Source organism: Marmota marmota, unplaced genomic scaffold (assembly GCF_001458135.2).
Source record: "Marmota marmota marmota unplaced genomic scaffold, marMar, whole genome shotgun sequence".
In the NCBI taxonomy this organism is placed as follows: Eukaryota; Metazoa; Chordata; class Mammalia; order Rodentia; family Sciuridae; genus Marmota; species Marmota marmota.
Window position 1 is genome coordinate 59,774,552 of NW_025999842.1, and position 22,807 is coordinate 59,797,358.

At 36.2% G+C, this 22,807-nt stretch overlaps 1 protein-coding gene across 1 annotated transcript in view; it reads left to right on the top strand.

The window, feature by feature from the left end:
- Utrn (utrophin) overlaps positions 1-22,807 on the top strand; it is a 515,860-nt gene that overhangs the window by 335,091 nt on the left and 157,962 nt on the right. Inside the window, exon 52 of the mRNA XM_048800520.1 lies at positions 22,463-22,635. Within this exon, the coding sequence (XP_048656477.1) occupies positions 22,463-22,635 (173 nt within the window). The remainder of the gene's footprint in view (positions 1-22,462; positions 22,636-22,807) is intronic.

Sequence of the window (22,807 nt, forward strand, 5' to 3'; positions counted from 1 at the left end):
AACTGTTCCCTCTGTCAGTTGTCCAACCCCTCTGCAAGATTAAGAAAATTAGTGGTTACAGTATCATGCACCTCTATTCAGCTTGAAATGTTTTTGAGGTACATGTTTTAGCATCTTTTAAATCTTCATTTATTTGTGCAAAGCGTTCCCTTTGGTATATAGGAGTTACTGTTGCTTGTGCCTAAATCCAGCGAAGTCAAAGCATTATTTAAAATATTACAAATTGTGTGCATGTTAATTTCCTTCCCTTAACATTTAATGGGAGACTTTTTCTTCTCAATTAGCTCACCCGAAATGTTACTAGGCTCCTCTGTGGCTGTCTGCCATTTGAGATGGGAAGCGACTGATTAGAATAATAGAATGGCATGATGGTCATCCTACATTCTTATATTTTAAAAGGGGATTTTTTTTTTAAGGCAGCAGTTCCTGTTATGTACCATATTAGCTAAATATAAGATCCAGACTCTCCCTTGAGGCACTTTTTTTTTTTCACTTTACCATCCACTCTTTAATCCTTTATATCAATATCAATTCAGAAAAGTGATGTTTTTCCTAGTAAAAAAAAACTTCTCACCCATAAAAATCCAAACTGGGAAGACAGATCTATCAGAGGGTGGCTTTTAATTTGACAAAAGATTCTCTACCTTACAAAAGAATTTCCTGAAGATGACTTTAAATAGAGGATTCCCTTAGAGTGCCAAGAATCAAAGAATGTTCTAAAATCTAAAGGCTTTTTTCAAAACAGGCACACCTGTTCGTAATATTCATATGTAAATGGTGGCTATTTACATATGACTCCCAATTCGGTGGGTAAATGAAAACCGGTTTGTGAATTGCTTATGTTTGCTCTTGTTAGAGAAAGTCAGGATGGCTTAGTCGCCCTTTGATATAGTATTTCACCCATCTCATCCTCTCTGTCTCCTAGTCCCTAAGCAGTTGGAGGGAAGCTAAATCTCATGGCATTATGTAAAAATGTGGATGTGTAATCGATGTGATTCTGCAATCTGTATTTGGGGTAAAAATGGGAGCTCATAACCCACTTGAATCGAATGTATGAAATATGATATGTCTAGAGTTTTGTAATGTTTTGAATAACCAATAAAAAAAAATGCATTCCGGCCTGAGAGGAAACCCTATTTGATAATGCTAAGTAAGATTGGAATTTTTCCCCCTCTCTTATTCCAGTTCTTAATCCTATAGAATTGAGACAATCAATTATTTTTTACTCAAATAGGTTTTGAGCAAACTGCTATGTTGACTTGATGTGCTTATAGTGGTCAATTCTATGAATTGTGAGTCTGCTCACATTGGTTCTTTATGAAACCATGGAGTAAATTTTTTTAATGCATTAACAGCTCAAAAATGTAAGGTCCTGAAAAGTAATACTTTTATGTCATTTTTTTTCTTGGTATCTATTTTTTGTCTTGTTATTTATTACTTGTACTACATAATAGATACCAAAATAAAGGATGACTGACATATTATTGCAATTGTTAGATATTCGTAGAGACTGTCTTGTTTAAATGCCTGTTATAGTAAGCACTTACCAAGCAAGAAGCACCATGTTCATTGTCTTACCTATGCTAATTCACTCAATCTCAACACAAGTCTATGCAGATTAGGGTATTACTGAAATTCTCACTTTATGTGTGAATACGTGAACTGAAGACAGGTCAAGTCTTGTTCAGGGTCATACAGTGAGTTGACCTGAAATTTCTCATGTTGTCATGGAGTCTTTCTCTTTTGCTGGCCTTTGCTTTCATTCTCCTCTCAGTAATACAACACAAAACCCCCACAACCTTTCATTCATCTTAGACTAAAAATACACAACCCATTTTTTATTTTTTGGTTATAGTTCAAGTGTGAGCAGTTTACCCTAATGATCCATTCCTCATTTGGCTTGAAAATTCACCAAGAGCAGGAAGGAGAAACATACCCTATTTTTGTTTTGGTGTTAAAATTTAACTTTTAATCCCTTTGCAGTATTTACTCAACTGTCAAGGAAATGATAAATCTTCTATCTCATTTCACAAGAGGGCAGCACTTTCTTTTTAAATTTAAAGTACGATTTTTAAATATACAGTCCAATTAAAATTTTCTGTCATGAAGTTAAGCTTGAATGATTTACAAGATGCTGGAACTTCTCTTATCTTTGGGGGAAATTCATGAGAAGATAAGGGCAAATCTTTAAAAGAATTTGGGATTCTCTTTAGAAAGTGGAAAGAGGGCTAGAATCACCCCTAGAATTTTTTACTTGTACATAGAATTAGATTAACTGTTTGGATAATTTTGTAAATGTATAAGTCTACCCAAATCATGATTTTTCTCTTCAATTGTTGACTCACATTCAGGGTGCATAATTTTAATATGTTCTGATTGTTTTACTCTTGACAAGTACTTATTGAACAGTGGCTTTATCTTTAGTGTTGTACAGGTCATTTGAGGGACAAATACATTGAACTTTTTTCTCTTCTCAAAGAACTTGATTCCTCTTGGGGTTATAGGGAAGGTTAAGCAATTAGACAAAACAACCTGTAAACAGAGCAAGATACCTTGTAAGTAAAGTACTGGATAATAGTAGTTCATGATGGGAATAACTTACTTGATTAAGAAACTATTGAATCAAAGCTATAGTGAAGGCTTTGAGCAGAGGGTGGAAAGTGAATTGGATCTGGATGGCTGGATCAACTTTGAATAGATAAAAACAAAAAACAAAATCCAGGAGGCTATTATGTAAGAGAGTAGAATTCTATCAACAGAAGTAGAACATAAGTTAGAGAAAGATAAAAACATACTGTCAAGACTGTTATGAGGAATTGATTTCTGGTATGTTTGCCAAGGCTGTCTATGTTATGGTATCTTAAAAACTAGATGCACATTCTCTTTTGTTTGGTTTGGGTTCTTTGGTGATGCTGGTATTAAATCCAGGCAAATGATCTTCCACTGAGCCACACCCCCTGGCCAAGCTACCCTTAGTAATATCAGAGCTATTAGACATGCGTAGTGATCTACCTTTATGCTAGGCACATTTCAAGTGTTAAATTGTCAAACTATGTAATCTATTGAACATAGAATATTTCTGTTATCACATCAAGTTCCAATGATTAGTACTGCATAATAATTTAAATATTCTTGGGTTGGGATATGGAGGGCCATTAAAGATAGGGGATGATATGATTTAAAATGATTACAGCATTTAAAAGTTATAAACAGGGAACGTGTATGTGTGTGTGTGGGGAGGTATGTGTGTGTGTGTGTGTGTTTGAGAGCGAGGGAGAAAAATGCTTTCTGTGGACCAAACACAGCTTGCCAATGTATGTAAGCATTTTGTATGTATTTTTTAAAATGTCTTAGTTAATTTACATTTTAATTGGCTAGTACTATATTAGTTTTATAGACAGGGAAATAGAGGACAAGATAAAAATAAATAACTTTTCTTTTTATTGAAGTGGTTTTGAAGAGAATTCAGTTAGGTTTTTCCATGCTAATAGGATTAAAAAGGTAATTTGAGGATAAAGAGAGACCAAAGATAGGAAAGATGGTGTGCAGTTATCCATTTAGGAGTTGAGATGGAGAACTGTAGCAGGAAAGGACCAAGAGGTTTTGATATTTATTTTGTAATATGTGAATATTTATTGGTGATGTTAGGTTGTTTTGAAGTTTCACAAATTTTTGAGCTTACATAGAGATCTATCTATGATGTTGATTCAGTACTTCAAAAACTTTTTTGGGGGGGTTGTCTGCTACATGCAAGGGATTATTAGACTCTCAACAAATACATCAGTAAACAAAATACAGTATGGCTTTACTGATGTAGTGAATATTTTATCCTTAAAATTACTCTTTAATAATTAGTGATCAGTGGTGAACTTTCATGGAATCTACTTGTATTTATTTTTAAATCTTGGTTGCTAATATTAGCCAATGTTAACTTTTAGCAAGTTGTGTCAGGCATGGTGGTGCATGCCTGTAATCTCAGCAATTTGGAAAGGTGAGGCAGGAGAATTCCAAGTTCCAGGCCAGCCTCATCAACTTAGTGAGGCTGTAAGCAACTTAGTGAGACCTGTGACTCAGTGATTAAGTACCCCTGGGTTTAATCCCCAGTAAGCCCATCCTCCCTGAAAAAAAAAAAAAAGACAGATGTAAACATTGGGTTGACAATATACAGAGATATTAAAAAGTTCATTCACTTGGCTTCTTAAATAAATGTAATATTTTTCAGAGTTCATATTAATTTTCTAAAAATGTATGAAAACACAATAAAACTCTCCCTACTCAATTCAATAGGAAAGCCTTCATTATCCCATAAATATAGTTATCTAACTCAATGAATTTTTTTTAAAACTAACGACTGACTTTCTTAATAAGAGTGTTTGCCCGAGTGTCACAGAAACACTGAACAAATAAGGTTCAGAGGAGGGTTCCAGGGTCACACAGTTTAGATAAGTATCAGAGAAATGACAACACAAGTCTTTTGATTTCAAGCACATCCCTCTTTATTTACCCCAGGAAAGACATAATATTTTAAGGCATGGATGAAATAGTACAAATGAGCAATCCAGTTGAGATGTAACATCAATCATACTTCCTCATGATTAAAAAGTTTTCTATATTGCTTTTCAGAGTACTATAGTAGTGGAATGATCTGAATTATAATTTCTGATGAAAACTTATCTTCTAAATGATTTAAGTTTTTGCCATAATGAGTTACAGCCTTTTCTACAACAGCATGTAGTGTAGACCATAAGTTAACTAAGAGGCATTAGAAAGTACAAATGCCACCACTAAAAAAGGACCAGCCAATGGCTTTGGGAGTGGGAGTAGAGGTAGAGTGGGATAATACAACCAGAGTCAAACAATATTGGTAATCCTCAATAATCCAAAGCAATAATGTTGCATTTTATAGCAACATTTAGGTTGTGTTTAAGCTTTCTAAATTGGTTTCATATTTTTCAATATTATACAGTTTTTTTTTTTTTTTTGTAGCATCCCCAATAACATCTATAGTGTTTTGAATCTCATATGAGCACGTTTGTTTTTTGTACATTACTAGCAGTCCCTCAGTTAAGTTAGGGGTTGAGATGGATGTTATAATTTTGTTAAAAGTCACAATATAATTGAGAAAAAAATGATGTCAATTTTATAATTGAATCTCTTGCTAATTATGAAAAAAAATCCCCAATGCAATGTTCCAAAAAGTATTCTGTGCAATAGCAACATTGCTTGGGTATTTGTTAGCTTCCCAATATTAGGGATTTTAATTCAATATTCATTTTATATTCTCTGTGACTTTATAATCATTCCATAATTTAACTTTAAACTTACATAGCCTCAGATCAAGTTCTGGATTTAAGTTCTATTTTAAATTTCTTGGTTGGGCAATTTTCAATGCAGAAGTGGAGAAGATAAAACTTTGCAAACTCAACCCTATTACAGGATCTAGGTCCTGGACAAGAGGTCAGATGACTGCTTAACCTGCTGTTACATTTCCTTCGGTTTATATATATATATATATATATATNTTCACTAAGATAATATATATATATATATATATAATATTATATTATATTATATTTTTTATAAATTATATATATTAGAAATTTTCATAGCTCCTCAAGCATCCCTTTTCCAGACCTAAGTGTAACTTTGAAGGACATTGCTATTAGTAGTGCAGCATCTCTGTAGCCACCCGTACATTGTAGTGCTGTGCCTCTGCTGCAGTTTAGCTGGGGTCACTTCGCCACATTTGAACAATAAAGTGAGGCTTCAGTGTCTGAACAGATGGGTATATATCAACTGATTTTTTAAACATTCCCCAAAATCTTATATCACAGTGTTGGAGGAGAACAGGAGTACTGAAAACCTTGGAAAGAGAGTAGCTACTGTGATACAGGATCTATTTACACACAAACTTATTTTTAGCAGGAGTTACTGGTTATAGAGTAACTTAATGAGAACAAAGGCTTTGTCCGTGTGTCTTTTAGGAAAGTTGACCATTGACTAACCCACCACTGCTGAAGGCTTGTTTTTTATTGAGGGCTGATTTGCTCAAATGGTAGACCATCTGGCACTTAAAAACTTCTGAAACCTTCTGAGATGAAAATGATTGCCTCTGGTAGCATTAACTTTCAAGTATAATGATGCCACCATTTCTGAATAGATACCTACAGAGAAAGAGAAATGTGTTACTTGAGAATTTTCTATTGCTTTAATTTTGTGTGAAAAAAGTAACCTGAGCTAAAAGAGACTTAAAATAAGAATACCATTCTTGATGCTCAGATCTCCAGTCCCTCTCTCAGAGGTAAACTTTATTGCTTTCTTTCTTTTAGGTTTTTCTAGAAATGTTATCTTTAGATCTTTCCAAAAGTGTTATAGATTATACCTATACATACTGTATCACTCCTCTTTTTTTGACATATACATATATGTGGATTCCTATCTAAATACATATATATTAGAGATTACTTATTAGCATGAAGAAATCAGCTCCCTCTTTTCCATAACCACATGGCAATCTACTGTGTCAATCTGCCATAATTTATTTGCACATTTTCCTATTGATAGACATTTAGATTGTATGGAGCATTCTTGCACGTGTGTCTGTACACATGTTTGCAGATTCCAATAGAATTTCTGAGTCAAAGGTTATATGTATTTTAATATGTGATAGGTCTTGTTAAATTATTCCTGGCCTCCATATTTGGAAAATTCTAATAAACTTTGGGAAATGTAATAGTACACCCTAATCTTATCAAATATAGGAATTCTTTATTCTGTAATTAATCTACTGATTTTCTTGTAAGCTTTTAGCACTTTGTTTGGGTTCACTGTCTATAAAGTACTTTATTGGAAACTTTTAGGGAAGAAACAAAGACATAGGATAGAGCTCAATGCCCAGAAGAAACATATGAGGAAATTGAAGTAAAAATACAGAATATAGCTCTCGGGGTGGGGAAAGGAGGATGGTTATTTTCTTTGATTTTCAGGAGCCATATTTGTGGTTCCTATGAAAAGCGTATTGACTATTGGTACAGTTAGTGAAGGTGAATCATATTAGGAAGTTGCCGTAAGTTTGGGTGTGTTTTTGCAGAGAATTCTAAGTGGGATATCAAGCAGGATGATGACAAGTACATGATGAGAGTAGAAGCAGTAACTCAGCTATGTTAAGCAGGAAGAGGGCAAGAACATGGGTGGGAGTTGAAACATTAACTGAGCTATGATTGTATTAGCCTGCAAGCATCCAAAAAGTCCTATTGCTTAGTCTTATATGCAGAAGTACAGCTGATCTCTCAGGATTAGTTTGACTTTCCTCTAAGTTCACCCACTGTTCAGTTCCCTAAATACATATTCAAATTAGGGGAACAATGCCCTCCTGGGAAAAGTCCCAGCTTCTTGTCTCTCTCTCTTTTTTTCCTTATGATTGAAAACAGTGCTTTCATTTTTTAATTTTGACATTTTCATCCCTAGTATTAAAACTGGTATTTTAATTTTGGCTTTGATTTTTCTAAATCTGGACAATTGAAAAGTCGGAGTAAAACTTTAGAAAAACTTTCAGAACTTCCTTTGGAGAGTTCTGGGTGATTTAGTTGCATATCCCTCAGGCTTGTGCTGTCAGTAGACATCTGGAATTTTGAGGCTTGCCCGCCTGAGATTGCTTTCCTCCTGTGTGATGCTGCATATTTTTTTAGGAAGGATATGGTTTGGAAACATTAACTTGTCTTGGCATTATTTTTAGTCACCTAATAAAGTGCTTTCTGAATCATTAAATATTTAGAAGGTTGTTGAAAGTTGACCCCTGCACCTGGCTGGTTAATTCAGAAGTAGATCAGCTGGCATTTCTCTTCCTGAACCCCTTCCCCACTCACCCATTTCCTTTAAGAAGAAAAAGCTCTTTGTGCCTTTTAAAATGTCTATTAGAATCTTCTGGCTATGGGTTATGGAAACTTATAAAGTATCGAATCTTTTTCTTATGAATCATAATTTTTATTACCCAACTACCACCTATATCATTATCAAAATCAATGGCATGGTTGAAGATGTGAACATTAAGAATAATTCTTTGTGTACAAAGCATATTGCCTGAATTTCCTGGGATAAAAGGAGAGTTCCCCCTTTCATCAGGGGGCTTAGCCGCCATCTTTAGGTTGAACTTTCTGCCCTTTAGGGCTGTATATTACCTTAAATAGCTACCAGCTGACAGGCTTTGCTGCTGGCTGAGGTTAGCTGGCAAGTTTTAATGGACAGAGCGGTCTCTCCTAATGGAACCACAGTGGTAACAGACAGTGAGTTGAAATCTCCGATCATGATTAGCGTCTTTAAGCTATTTTGTTTTGAATTCTAAATCCCAAGTTAGCTGGGTTATGAAAAGGAGAACTGTGGGATATTTCTTTCACAAGAAATGAACTGGATCTTGCCTTGATCAGAATGGGCTTATAACAAGCAAATTTTTCTACCCATGTCTGAAGCTCTTCACTTAATAACAATGAGTAAGCCAGGGTGTACTGATTTATTTGTAATCACCTATTGACCTCCATATGCTTCACTTTGGAGACTCCTAAGAAGTCTTTTTTTCTTTTTTTGTTCTTTGTATTGGCCAATATAAAGAGAAAGCTATTTGGTTTTACATAGAAAACTCACTTCATCTTTATAATTTTAAAAATTTTGCCCTTTTGTTTTGAGTGGGAAGTATGGCTTAAAGACCCACTAGAGTGACTTGTGACTTGGTTTTCAGCCAAGCAAACTGCTCCTCTTCCTTATGTTTGACTGAACCCTCGAGCTTTTAATAAAAATACTAAATAAGTCATCTGTTAACAAATTGTATGCAATACAGTTGGTGTGAAATGTTTATAATGAGCCTAATCTTCGAAAGTTTTTGCCAAAGCCAAGTAACATGCAGATTTCTTCCTTTTGACATTGTTAGTGTTTTTATGTCAAGTAATTTCAACTTAGGTTTTACTGATTCCATCGCTGAATTTTCCCGAGCTTCTCTGTGGTTCTGGAAGCTTCGCTTTCTCATGAAACTTGTGCCTTTCTGTTTGGGACAGGGCTTATTTTACTAGAGATTCCTGGGTGATTCAGTGTTGATCTGATATAAGGATTGGGAGTGTTAAGCCCATTCCCCCTCTTGAGGATTAGTGAACAATTTATTTGCACACTAGTTTAAACCAACAAAATGTCAGCTACTTCAAATGTCATCATTCAATTTAGTAAGTTTCTCTGGAGATATATGGCTTTCACTAGAGGCCTCTGTGGTTTTTTGTTGTTGTTTGTTTCAGTGATGATAGGATTATAGGAGATAATGTATCAAAAAGGTGCTTGGTAAAAAAGGGATATGGAAATGAAATATAAGGTTTATTATCCAGATGATATTTTCTGTACTGACTTTAAACTGAGACAGTTATTGTTATTTATGGATATCAAACAAATGCATACTAAAATGTGCTCATTGTTGCAAGTGACTTACATATTCATTTTATGTCTCACTTCTAATGTGCCAATTATCAAAGGTCACATTACTTTTGAGTAACATTATATTTAGCTATTTGAATTTTATGGATTATCTCTGGATTTTTATGTAATCTATTTGTTGTTAACTCTTAAAAAAAAAGAGCATTTGTTGTTGTTGTTGTTGTTCTGGGGGTGTAGATTAGTGATAAAGTATTTGCTTAGTATGAGCGAGACTATGAGTTCAATGCCCAGCACCTAAAAAATAAATAAAACAAAAATAACATTTTCAGTTGCTGTCCAGTGTTTGAGATGTAGTTACTCTGTAATTAAAAGTAGTTAAGAAATGAAAACTTTTTTTTTTCTTTTGAATGATTCTACCTTCTTTTGAATGATCCATTTTGAATATGGATCCCACTCAGTTTTATACCCTTCAACCCACCTTTTTCTACTAAAGAGGGTACCATCATAGCTAGATTTATCCATATCTTAATTTTTGAGTTTTCATAACTGTAATTAAGGGAATTTCAGTTACATGTTCTTTCTTCTGTACTAGCATAGAATGTCAGTTCTGAGAACGGGAAGTTGATACAGAAGCATGAACTGCAGGACATCTGTAGGTGGGAACATGCTCTTCTCTTCCTTTGTCTAGGACACAGGTCCTTTGCAACTGATCTAGGTTCCTTTGCCCTCCCCCTTGGGAAGATCCCCTCATAGAATGCAGTCTCTCTCCCTCATCTTCTGTTCAGTGCTTGCCCTTGTGTAAGGATATAAGACCCATGGGGGCTCTTCTAACAACATATCATCCTTGTCTTGGTGTAAGAACCTTTTAAACATTAGAGAAAGGTGATATTCTCTGTTATTCAGCAGAGTTATTTAATTCCTTCTACTGATATGTGCAGGGGGATGGCATGTTTGCACATGTCCCTCATGACAGTCCTCCAGCACCCTGGGTGGTAGCTGGAAGTTTGCCCAGCTGAGATGGTTTCTTCTCTCTCTCTCTCCTCTCTCTCTCTCCCTCTCTCCTTTATTTATTTATTTATTTTGGGTGGTGGTGGTGGTGACAGTGCTGGTGGTTTCTTTTGTCTTGTATTTATGTAAAAAGTTTATTTGCTGCTGTTGAAAGATCCCAGCATGTGGCTGCAGACCCCCTGACAGGCCAGGTTTGGTGGCTTGGTCAGTTTCTGTAAGTTTCCTCACTAAGTTTCTGGCAGTTGATCTTCAGACTGATGTCAGTCCTGGTTTGGCCCAAATTGCAGATTACTTTTACATATGAATTTTTGAATAGCCATTAGATTAACACATTTGTTTTTGAAATCGAAAGTGCCTGTGACTATGTCTGAATTTGGAGCATGGAGGTGAAACACATTCTGCTAGAAATCCTAAAAAGCCATTTCCCCCCTGGGGCCATATAGGTTTTTATGAATAAATAATGAAAATATTTTAAAAGCTTGTTAACTTTTGTATAAATGGACATATGTAAAACACATGCTATTTAAATACTGATATGAAAATAGGTTGGAAATGAAATGGACAGAAAAATGGCTTGCAAATCTAAAACACAATAAGCACATTTTGTAAAAAACCCTGAAGGGTTTTTGTTCTTTTTGGCTGTTAAATGGAATCTCTTTCCTTGCATGATTAGATGAGTGCTAACAGTTTTGATATTTGAACAATTCAAATAGCTTTTTAGGAAAACGTGTATTCTGATCTAAGTTTTTTTCCCCTCCCTTCACTCAGTGCCCTGATATAAATAAAGTAAACTTAGTTATATTAAAATTAAGGTCATTTGTGATGTGAAACCATTAAAAGCACTCTGTGTTTATGACAAAGTGCTGTGCACAACTGGAGAAATACATTTCATATGGACATTCCTTTCGTACTTAGCTTTTATTGCTATACTAAATAGCTGTGTAATGTAAGAAGGCAAAATCGCACTATGCCTTGGAATGATGTCCATAATCCCAGTACAAGGGAGATACAATTTGGATTGAACTTTTCCTCTAAACGTGATCACACTTAAAACTTGCAAGATAGTGTTTCTCTGAGAGCCTGTAATAGCTTAACAGCACAATGGAAGACACATTCAGTGAAATTGGTGGTTACTCACGTTTGGGTTCAGTTTTATGTCAGAAACCAGTCAAATCCTCATATGAAAACAGTCTGAATGGCTTTCAGTGGTATCAATGAGATCAAAGAACTTTCCTTTAAAAGTGTTTTCTCCTACCATTTTATCTTTAAAACCTTTTCTTTTAGAAATAATAAAATTAATCACGCCTATTTTCTTTTGTGACTTGTATTGTGTTGTATGTCCACTCCCTTTTGTTTTTATGGGTGGGCTCCCAATGGGAATATGGGTCCAGTGATCCATTCAGGATTGAGACAATGTAAGAGATACTGTACTGAAGTTTGGGGCAGGGAGGCCTCCAGGAAGTGGGAGTGAGCTTCACTTCAAACTGTGTGAGGGGTGGTGGAAAGGGAGGATGCTGATTAAAATAATAAACAACTGCTGGAAAGAGAAGTGGATTACCACAGTGCTGTCAGATCAGCCAGGGGAGCTGCCGGGGCTGACTGAGACTCTTCTCCTCGGCCACAAACCCTGCAGAGGGGACCATGAGGTTTGCCGCTGTGAGAACTTTCTGGACACACAACAACTTTTAAAGCAACTTTATTTCTGCTGCACTGACAGCATCCCTTAGTTCAGGCGGACCTGGGGAAATGGACTGAAACTAGCTTGGTGGTTACCATAGCAACCCCAGCTTCTGGTGCCTGGGAGAGTGGGAACCGGTGGCCTCTTGTCTGATGTTTTGGTGTTTCTTCAGCTAAGAGCACACTCTTCCTTGTTCGAACTCTACATAAAGTTATGCTCTTTGAATATTGGCTCTTTACCCAGGATTTTTTTTTTTTTTTCTTTCTGAAACCAGTCTGAATGGAGGAAGTTGGTAATACTTGGCTCTTTTTTTTCTTTCTTTCTTTTTTTTTTCTTCTCTCATGCAAGTTTCCAGGACATAGCTTCTTTTTGCCGTGTGTAATTGAGACCAAACTCTAAGCTTGGGGCCAGGAGAGAATAGTGGTGGCCTGCAGGTCATTAGTGAGGTGAGCACAAGGGGATCCTGGGCTTCCCAGAGAAAAAGGAGACCATGCCAGCCTCATGGAATGCAGCTACCAGAAAGCACAGAAGCAGGTCTCCTTGTGAACTCCGAAGTCCATGAAAAAAGGGACTCACGGTGGGGTCCCGAAAATGTCCCAGCACAAGCTGCTGTTGCTGATGGACCATTGCTCAAGGGCAAGACTTGTAAAGGATTTTACAAAGGATTTTAAAGTATAGCCAGAAAAGATACGGTTTTTAGAAGTTGAACACTGTTGTCTGAAGGAAGTTTGCCAGAAAGATGTAGGCTTCAAGGGCTACTGGACGATGATTGGTCTGAACTTCAGCTTACGGGAATTGCTGACAAAATTTGAAAAGGTATGCGGCAAGCAAACTCATGAATGTTCTCTTTTGCCTTCTTCCTTTCTTCTGTTTCTTTCTTTTCTTTTTTTTCTTTCTATGCATTTTGAAAACAGGTACTTTTTGCTTCCTTGGTTCCTTAATATAACTTAAAAAGCATATTTGCTGTTGATAGCCTCTTTGAAATTGTTTTTCAAGGAAAGCAGTTCTTTTCTGTGGGCAGGAGGGCTTCTTCTGATGCCTGTCTGTTATAGAATTCCACATCAGAAGAGATTGTTTGTACTCATGTCGGCTGGTAATTTTAACTGAGATTTATTTTGGGGAGAAAACAAAACAATAACCAAAACCCAGCAACAAACATCAGGTTTTGATGCCAAAGTCTGACTTCATCAGGCGTGGGGATTTTTTTTTTTTTCCATACTACTCAGGTTTGTTTATTTCATCAACCGCTGCTTGTGGAGCCTGCCCTGTGCAGCTCTGTCTGAGGAGCTAGTTGTTTTATGGTGCCCATAGCTCATCAGCCCTCAGATTTTTCCTTTTTAATCTGGTGTGTTTGCCTTTGGAGTGTTTGGATACACTGTGGAGCTCTAATACTTGGATTAGTTATTTTGCATTTAGTTCTTTTTCCATAGGAAGGCTCTTGGCACACTCTAGGCTATAGTCTAGCCTGCCAAATGTTGCCTTACATTTACAGTTAAACAAAACCAAAAACCTCAACATGCCACCGATGGACTCCTGCCCTCCTTAGCTTTGGATGCCAAGCAGCAATCTTCTTTCAATTTCCACTCTTTAAAGAAAAAAAAATCATAAAAAGAACAGAAAGGCGGAGTCCTTCCTCTGTGTGTACAAATCAATTATGTATCAGTTGTTGAAGATGTGCTCTGTGGTTTTCACCATGAATACCCCATGGTTCATTGCAAGTACAGATATAAGTGGGACTGTACTGAGTCATTAAAAGAATAATGGGCTTTTTCTTACGAACCGAAACTGCCAGAGGAAAAAAGATGTAAAACCATGCTATTTGAAAAGTTTGAAAGCTTTTCCAAAACCATTGCAGCCAGCACTTGCCTCTTAATTGGAACAGTGTAGTGGGAACAGTGTGCAGAAAAAACTTAGCTCCTCCTTCATGGCTACTCCCTGCTGGCCGCTCCCCCATCTTTCCTGCACCCCAACTGTAATAGTGAGGATTATGCTTGTAATAGAGGGTGGACTTCGACCTCTCGATTTAATACATTGCTAAGCATCTGAATTCCTGTGAGTAAAATGATGGTTCCCAGTCAGCTTACTCACCAATGTAGAAGGGGTGGGGAAGGGAGAGAATATAAGTGGCAGCTGGGAACAGCAGGTGACAAACTTTATGACCATAAAGAGGTCTTGTTAGCTTGGCTTGTGTAGATTTGTCTGTTTCTTCCTAAAAAGGTGTAGGGCACATGTTACATGAATAATTCATTACTTAGACCCCCTGAGAGGCGGTAATTATGGACAATAGCTGGACTTTTGTGTTGTAATTGCTGCTATTAGTCTTAAAGCTTAGGTCAGCTACCAGAGGTGAGTAACTTTGCCTGAGCCTTCAGGCCATTTTATTGGTAGAGAGTTTAGAAGTTCTATTTATGTTAGTATGTTTCCTCCTTCAAACCTTAGTACCCGAATATTTCTTAATTCTTATTGTAGCAGTTAAGTTGACAGTAAAGAAGTTTACTAGCTTATGTCTGTCAAAGGCTCCATTTGAGTTGGAGTTTTTTTTTTGTTGTTGTTGTTGTTTTTTAATGAAGGGCAGTTTCTCCATGTGTTTATTTTTATGTTAGACACCTTTATAAAAATCCATGTGATTTCACTTGTAGGAAATTGTCAAACACGAATGTATTTTTCCCCAACTCCTATTTTTAGAAAAAAATCTTTTGTGTATTTTCACAAAAACTGTCTTGTATGTTGAGTTTATGCTACCTTGATTCATGGCCAGGAAAAGTGGAATTATGGGAAGGTATAATTATACCTCTAGATTCCAAAACCTACCTTCCCCCAACTCTGAAAGCAATAATGCCATTCTGAGGCAAAGACCATTGCTTCATGCAAAAGGCACATGAAAAGTTCAGAAGCCAAATGACTGTCTTCCCATATGCTAAGGTAGAATCCTCTTACTCTCGATCCCCTTAGTCCTGTCTTTTTGTCAGTATTAGTGATCCCTTTCTAGAGAGTACTAACCTTAGTGATTTTAAGCTGTTGAGGCCAACAGCTGTGGTGGGGTGGGTCTTTCAGTGATGGCCTAAATGGAATGATAGATAATTCAAGTTCCCAGATGAAGGCAGCAGTTTGTGAAGGTAAATTGAAAGGCAAATGCTAGCTGATATTTTTGAATTTTAGAGAAACCCAGTGGTTTTATAGTTTTGCAGTTTTCATTCATGCATGAATGCTGACACTGACTGAGAGTCTAGTCCCATGATGTGTGATGTCAGGATTTTGGTTTTCCAACATTAGCAGGTGGGCAAGTTGCACATGATACTCCTTTTAAATTCCCTTAGAAGGGCAATGCTGGGAGTCTTGGGGGATCTAGGAGGCAGGGAGCATTTGGTTCCCAAAAGGTGACAGCTCATTGAGGATCAGGAAACCCCAACTGGAGGGACCCATGAATACTCCAGAGTGGCACCTAAGAGGAGGAACTTCTTACCAGGACAGGATGATCTTGTGGCGAGATGTGACCATGACTAAGCAGGTCCAAATCCTCTAATCAAGTGATGAAGGTGAGCCTATGTGACCACGGGCCCTGGGATGACTGTCTTGACAGTTGAAGCACATAGTTGAATGGAGACAAAAAGCTGGTCCACCATGGTACCTCACTGAAATCCAGTCTGTGGGGTAGTTTATTGTCACTCTGATTTTAATTAGTTTTCTCCTGAAAGTACTTCTTAAAGTAAGTGTCTCATGGCTTTAACTACTTTTTTGTTTTTGTTTTTTGCTACTAGGGGTGCTTAACCATTGAGCCATGTCCCCAACCCATTTTTATGTTTTATTTAGACACAAGATCTCATTAAGTTGCTTAGGGTCTCACTAAGTTGCTGAGATTGGCTTTGAACTTTGTGATCCTTCTGTCTCAGCCTCCAGAGCTGCTGGGATTACAGGTGTGCGCCACTGTGCCAGGCTTTTAACCACCATTAACGTACTGTCCTACTAGAGCCACTTGCCTGTTCACTCTGTTCTTTTTGCCTAGTAGTCACAGAGGATTGAGTAATGGATGGTTTTAGCTCAGTGACATTTTGAGTGACTGTTGCTTTTATTAATTTATGTACCCCTGCTACTAAATGATTAATGATAACAGTAGTTCTCTAAGGATTTTGTTTCTATTTTTAATAGACGATAATTGCACATTTTTATAGGGTACAGAGTGATATTTTGGCACATTTATATATTGCATAACTATCAACTCAGGAGGCTTAGGTTGTCCATCATCTGAAACACTTATCATTTCTTTGTGATGAGAATAGTCAAACTACTCTCTTCTTGCGGTTTTGAATGATATGATACAATATCTTTAAATATAAACCACCTCTGAGGGTTTTTTTTTTTTTTTCACTTTCTGTAAGCATTAATCTCCTAAGGGATGACTGTAATTTCTTAAAATTACAATTAAAATTTGTATTGATTAATTTGAAATGTCTAATTTTAAAACAGGTGTATCCTGGGTGAGACACACCAGACTTGACACTTTAAGACCTACTCATTTATTCAATATTTAGTAAACTTTTCTGAAATCCCCCGAGCATAGAGATGGAGTGGACAACAGGAGGCCCTCCCTCATCAACCTCATAGCCTAGAAGGTGGCTACAGACTTAAGCAAAGAAGGTTTCCTTTTTTTTTTTTTTTTTGGCAGGGGGCGGAGAGGTGGGTATTACTGGGGATTGAACTCAGAGGTGCTTTATCACTGATTCATATCCCCAACCCTTTTTATTTTTTTGTTTTGAGACAGGGTCTCATTGAGTGGTTTAGGGCCTTGCTAAGTTGCTGAAGCTGGTCTCAACTTGTGATCCTCCTGGCTCAGCCTCCTGAGCTGCTAGGATTATAGGCATGTGCCATTGCACCCTGCTAAGCAAGGAAGTTTTAAATGATAAGTATGTAATTAAGCAAAAGATGAGGAAACTCTAAGAGTAATTAATCCCAGTGTTTGTGAAGAGAAATTACATATAAACTGAGATTTACAAGCTGAGTTGAAGATCAAGGAAGGAAGGAAGATTGTGTGCCTGTGTGTACAAGTTTGTGGTGTAGACAGATCGAAGCTTTCTGGGCAATAGGAACTGCTTTGACACAGGTCAGGAATTAAGGAGTTGGTACCCCAGGATTGTAGTTTTAAACATTTAAAATGCAGTCATTCATGACTGGGTTGTCAAGCCTCTTCAAGTTTGATTACCTTTATCTAACTGAGGGAAACAATGTGAGATAATAGTTAGGTTGCATGAAGCATATAGCAAGTGTTCCTTAGGAGCTGGTGTTCATGCGCAGATCCTACCTACTTTACAGGTATCACACCTTAAAAGGGAAGCCACTATATTTTAATGCAGTCTGATTTTAGTGTGCTTTAGAAACAATTGGCATAGAATTGAGGATTTGGAACTTTTTTTGGTTGTGAAAGCAATTTCTGTTCATAGCAGTGTTTACTGTGTTGAAATTTAAAATGTAGTTTGTTTATTAATTCTTTATCATTGAAAATTGGTTTGTTTAAATTAGTTTTGTGTGTGTGGTCCTGTTTTCTGAACCCAAGGCATTGCACATGCTACACAAGTGCTTTACCACTGACCACACCCCCAGTTCCAAATTATCTTGAAAGTGCACTGAATTGTGCATTTATTATGCTTAATAGACTTTTTCTACTCTATTGTCTTAAGTATATTTGTGATCATGGATAATGTGAAAAGAACATATTGGCATTGATTTCCTTATTTATAAAGGCTACTGTAGACCTGATTATGAAAATATCTAATATTGGTCTAAATATGATTCATTTAGAGTGATTGATACCTGTGAGATTTGTTGCTGAAAGGAAATGCAGTATGTAGAATAATTGGTTGAAATCAATAAAGTAATTGAGATGAATAATCACAATTACTCATTATCTCAGAAACCTCAACAAACTGTCTCAAAACATATTTACATATGACTTAATAACCTTTGGTTATTATCTTAATTTATTTATTATATTATTATTTAGATAATATCTGACTTTGTTAATTATGATTTTTTTATGTTCAAAACTTATAAAGTAGAGTTCTGATAATCCTAAACTATCTTGGCGATCTGGTCTGATTTTGAAAGGCTGGGTGGATTTATTTCCTGCCCTGGTTAACTTTATTTAGCCAGAGCTGTGGGATAGAGTAGAGAAATTATTGTTAATCTCACTTCACCTTCAGAACAGGTCAGAACTCCTCCAGAGGAAACATTGCTATGGCCATGTAGGGTTAGGTAAATATGCTGTGCAAAAATAAAGCAAGATTATGTCAATGAGACCCCAGGATGCTTCTGTCCTAGTGCCAGAAGACTTTCTGGTGGTAATCTTCCGACTCTCTGCTTCTTCTCAGAATTCTATCTGTTATAGTCTGAAGAAATAATTCTACTTATCTAGCTGTAGACTATTTCATTATAAAACATTATAAATAGAATGTATGTGATATCCATTTTAAAGTATTTCCAGTTACATCTCTGTGGGTTACATTATTTGAGGAATGTCCAAGTAAAGACAAAATTGGGATTAGAACGTCAATTATTAAATAAAAAGTGAGTAAATAAATAAATGAATGTTTGCAGAGTTGGTTCTACCAATGAATGTTTTCTTTTATTTGTGGAGTTTGTGTTGGTCTGGAGAGTGGATTTTGTTCCCAGAAAGACCCTGAGGAAATCTCTTTTAGCTTTTGTAGCTGTCTTTTGGAGGGTTGTTCTGAAAGTTTGCATCTCGTGCAATTGATGGAGTTTTAGTTAGAGAAAAATATGTGGTCCTCCTTTTCTTAACCCTTGGCTGTTTTTAACCTTCTACATTATACTTATGTTCTTGAAAGTTCCTTTTCAAGTGAATCCTTAATACATTTCTCCTGCCCTGTTTTCATACATTTCTAACATCCAATTGTTTGAATGCCTGGCTCTGGCTGGGGTGCACATGACTGACTTAAGTTAAATGCTTGGAAGAGCATTGCTTTGTGCTTCTAGGTAGATTACATTCTCATACATTTCAGTAACCATTTAATGCTATTTAACCTTCAAAAGGGCTTACAGGTGACAGAGGTAATCATCAGCAAAACCAAGTCTCCCAGCTCTGCAGTAAGAGTAAAACTGTCGTGGAACTTCACATCATCATTTGATGCTACATCAGGGTGCTGTGCCAACATTTGGATTTTAAAGTAGTGAGTGCATCTGTGGAGGAGAGTGATCATTTGAGTCTTAAGTTTCCCATGAAAACTTTGCTGTACAACCTTATACATAATATTAGGTGTCCCAGATTAAAGTTTGTAAAACAAAGCATTGAACAATCACTACATTCTGATTCTTTGTGTTCTCCTGGCTGCTTTGCCACTCACTCAAGATGAACTCATACATTTGCACATTTACCCATGTCTTACCTACTATTCTATTTTACATTAGTTTCATTCCATGTAACAGACTGCAAAGGATACACAAGAAATAGTAAGATGATCTTTCTTTTTTAGGAGTTCTTAGTGTATCTGGCCAAGTAAATATGCCACCAAATGTTAAATAAAACAAAATAATGTATGCTGATTTCCTTTTCTTTGATCATTTTCTGGTTGTTGATTTTCTTCCTAACTGTTGATGATGTGCATATGTGGAAGGGTTTTCCACATATTGGAAGTTGCATTCCAGCCTGGACCTGGGATCACTGGTAGTGCTCTTAAGGAGAGCCTCCCAGAAGAACTTAGCGTCATGGCTGGGCCAGTTCCTCAGTGCTGCTATTTTATTCCATTCATCATTGTTCTGGGGTTGAAAACACATCACCTGATATGATGTAAGGAGGCAAATATGCTTCCTGCTCATAGTATCCAAACTTCCTGATGCTGGAGAATACTTTTGTGAAGCTTATAAAACTACTTATGCGTGTTAATGCACTTCAGTCTTTCTGCTTTCTCTTGAATATGGAACAAGCAAGCAAATGGGGCCAGCAGCATCAGGATGTGAGGGTTGAAGCTGCCTTGTGATTTTAGGTGTGGTCCTTTGAATACCATGTATAGGAACTGCTACAGGAAATTCAAGGCCAGGTTCTCCTTGGCAATAGAGAGCAAATGGAGAACAAATTGTATCACTGAGTTTCTTGGGAAAAATGACAATCATAAAAATGTATGGAGTAACAAATATTGTCTTCTAACCACACACACACACACATACACACACACACACACATCTTTTGAGATGTCTTAAAATGCATTTTAGGACACACAAAAAATGGAATAGTTTCATCCGAGAAACCATGTTGTCCAGGGTATTATACCAAAGAACTTTTGTGTGTGTGTGGTCCTGGGGATGGACACAGGGCTGTGCACATGCTAGGCACAAGTTCTGTCACTGATATACATTCCCAGCCCCCAAAGAACCTTTCAACAGAACTTTTTCTTTTCTTTTCTTTTTTTTTTTTTTTCATTTCTTCCCACTGAGAATGTAAGCATCTCAAATTAAGATAGTGATGAAATTGTCATTTTCCATGCATAATTTGAGAACCTTGAGTTAGTAAGTTAGGACTGCAGACTTAGAGAGAGAATTTTTTAATATTTATTTTTTAGTCTTCGGTGGACACAACATCTTTGTTTGTATGTGGTGCTGAGGATCGAACCCGGGCCGCACGCATGCCAGGCGAGCGCGCTACCGCTTGAGCCACATCCCCAGGACTGCAGACTTAGAATTGTGGCATATGTATTTTTAGGGGGACACAAACATTCAGACAAGAAGCAGAGGGTTATAAAATAAAACTGAAAATGAGAAGAGCAGTAAAATTATGGTTTTTAAGAGTTTGCTCTTCTTTTGCTAATTCAGATTAATTGCCTATTTTTCTCTGCTAGGTTTCTTTTTAACATTAACAGTTATTTCCGTGGAAACCAGCAACACACCTCATGGCCCCTCAGGTTTCTGTTTTTTTGTTTGTGTTTATTGATTGTTAGTGGCTGTCACACCAGAGTTTGTCACAACGAGGCTGCTTCTATTTAATTCAGGAAAATTAATATGTATATTTACAATGATAGGCTTTTGTTAGTAGTAAAAAGATAGATTAGATCTTGTACATTTTAAATTTTAAATTAGTGGAATTTGCCAAGTGTGCTGTTGTACATCTGTAATCCCAGCAATTTGGAAGACCGAGGCAGGAGGATTGCAAGTTTGAGGCCATTTTGGGCAATTTAGTGACCCTGTCTCAAAAAGACAAAAGGGAACGAAACAAAACAAAAAATAGCTCTGGGGTTTAACTCAGTGGCCGAGAACTGGCCTAGTATGCGTGAACTTTGGGTTCAATACTCAGAGCGTGCTCCCCGCCAATTAACATTTATCTAATTATAACATTTTATAATTTATCTGCTTACAAAAAGAAACCCTGTTTTTTTTGGTTTTTTTTTTTTTTTGGTTGAAACTCAGAAGTATAAAGAAGAAAACAAAAACTGTAATCCTGTTATAGAGATTTTGATTTTGGATTTCTTTTGTCTTTTTCATAGTCTTTTAATGTGCATGCTCAGTTATATACAAATATGTAACTTAAATATTTATTTTAAACAACTAAGTTATAATGTATAATTGTGCACTTCTTTTTAAACTTATTATATTATCATTAATGTATTATTACATTTTTTTACTTTAAAACTATTAATGTGCTTAACATTTTTAAAAATTAATTTTGTTATTTTGACAATAGTTTCACAGATTTTGATATAAATTGCCAGATACTTTCCTAAAGTCTTAATCAGATTTTATTACTTACAATAATTCTCATTTTATCTTCCACTCAAAATTTATTTTATTAAAATGAACCTGCCTAGCATGCGATAATTGAACAAAATATTATTTTACTGGTTTTTCTTTCTTAATGAAGACAAACATATATGTAGTGTTCTTTGTAATTTTAGAATAAAAATTGTAAGATGGATGGAAAGAGTGAAAAGTATTAGTAAGTTTGTCAAAAGGTAAAAAGCATTTAAAATTATATAATATCTTAATGACCTATGTAAAACTTCATATTTTCAGGAAAATTTTGCCCATGTGTAAAGGGAAGAAGAGATATGTTTAACTACTAACCAAAATTCAAAGATTTAACAGTTATGTAGTCTAAAATAGTGAAATCTAAATAACAGATACATGAAATTAGGATTATAATAAGTTCAATTTTTAAGATATAACGAGTAAAAGTATTGAAGATTCAAGACTATTATTTTCAATATGAGAGTTGTAGAAACACATGAAATTGTTATGTAAGGTAAACTGAATTATTTTGCTTGAAAGCAACTCATCTGCAAACATAAAAATCAAAGCTCTATATAAAATTTCCCAGCAATGTTGACACTAAGGTCTAACGTTTGCATTCTCTCTTTGCTTTTTTCTCCTTAGGACATCCAGGCTGAAATTGATGCCCATAACGACATATTTAAAAGCATTGATGGAAACAGGCAGAAGATGGTAAAAGCTTTGGGAAACTCTGAGGAGGCTACTATGCTTCAGCATCGACTGGATGATATGAACCAAAGATGGAATGACTTGAAAGCAAAATCTGCTAGCATAAGGTCAGAATAGTTGCTGTCAAAAGAAAAATATTGGCAGGGGTTGATTTTTGTATATCAGAAAAAGAAAGGGCAATCCACCACCCAGGCTACCCTCTAGAAAGAGTTCAAGATTAAATGCAAAGATTGTTTTCTTTATTATAGTTTTAACCTCATTTATGTTCAATGCCTTCTA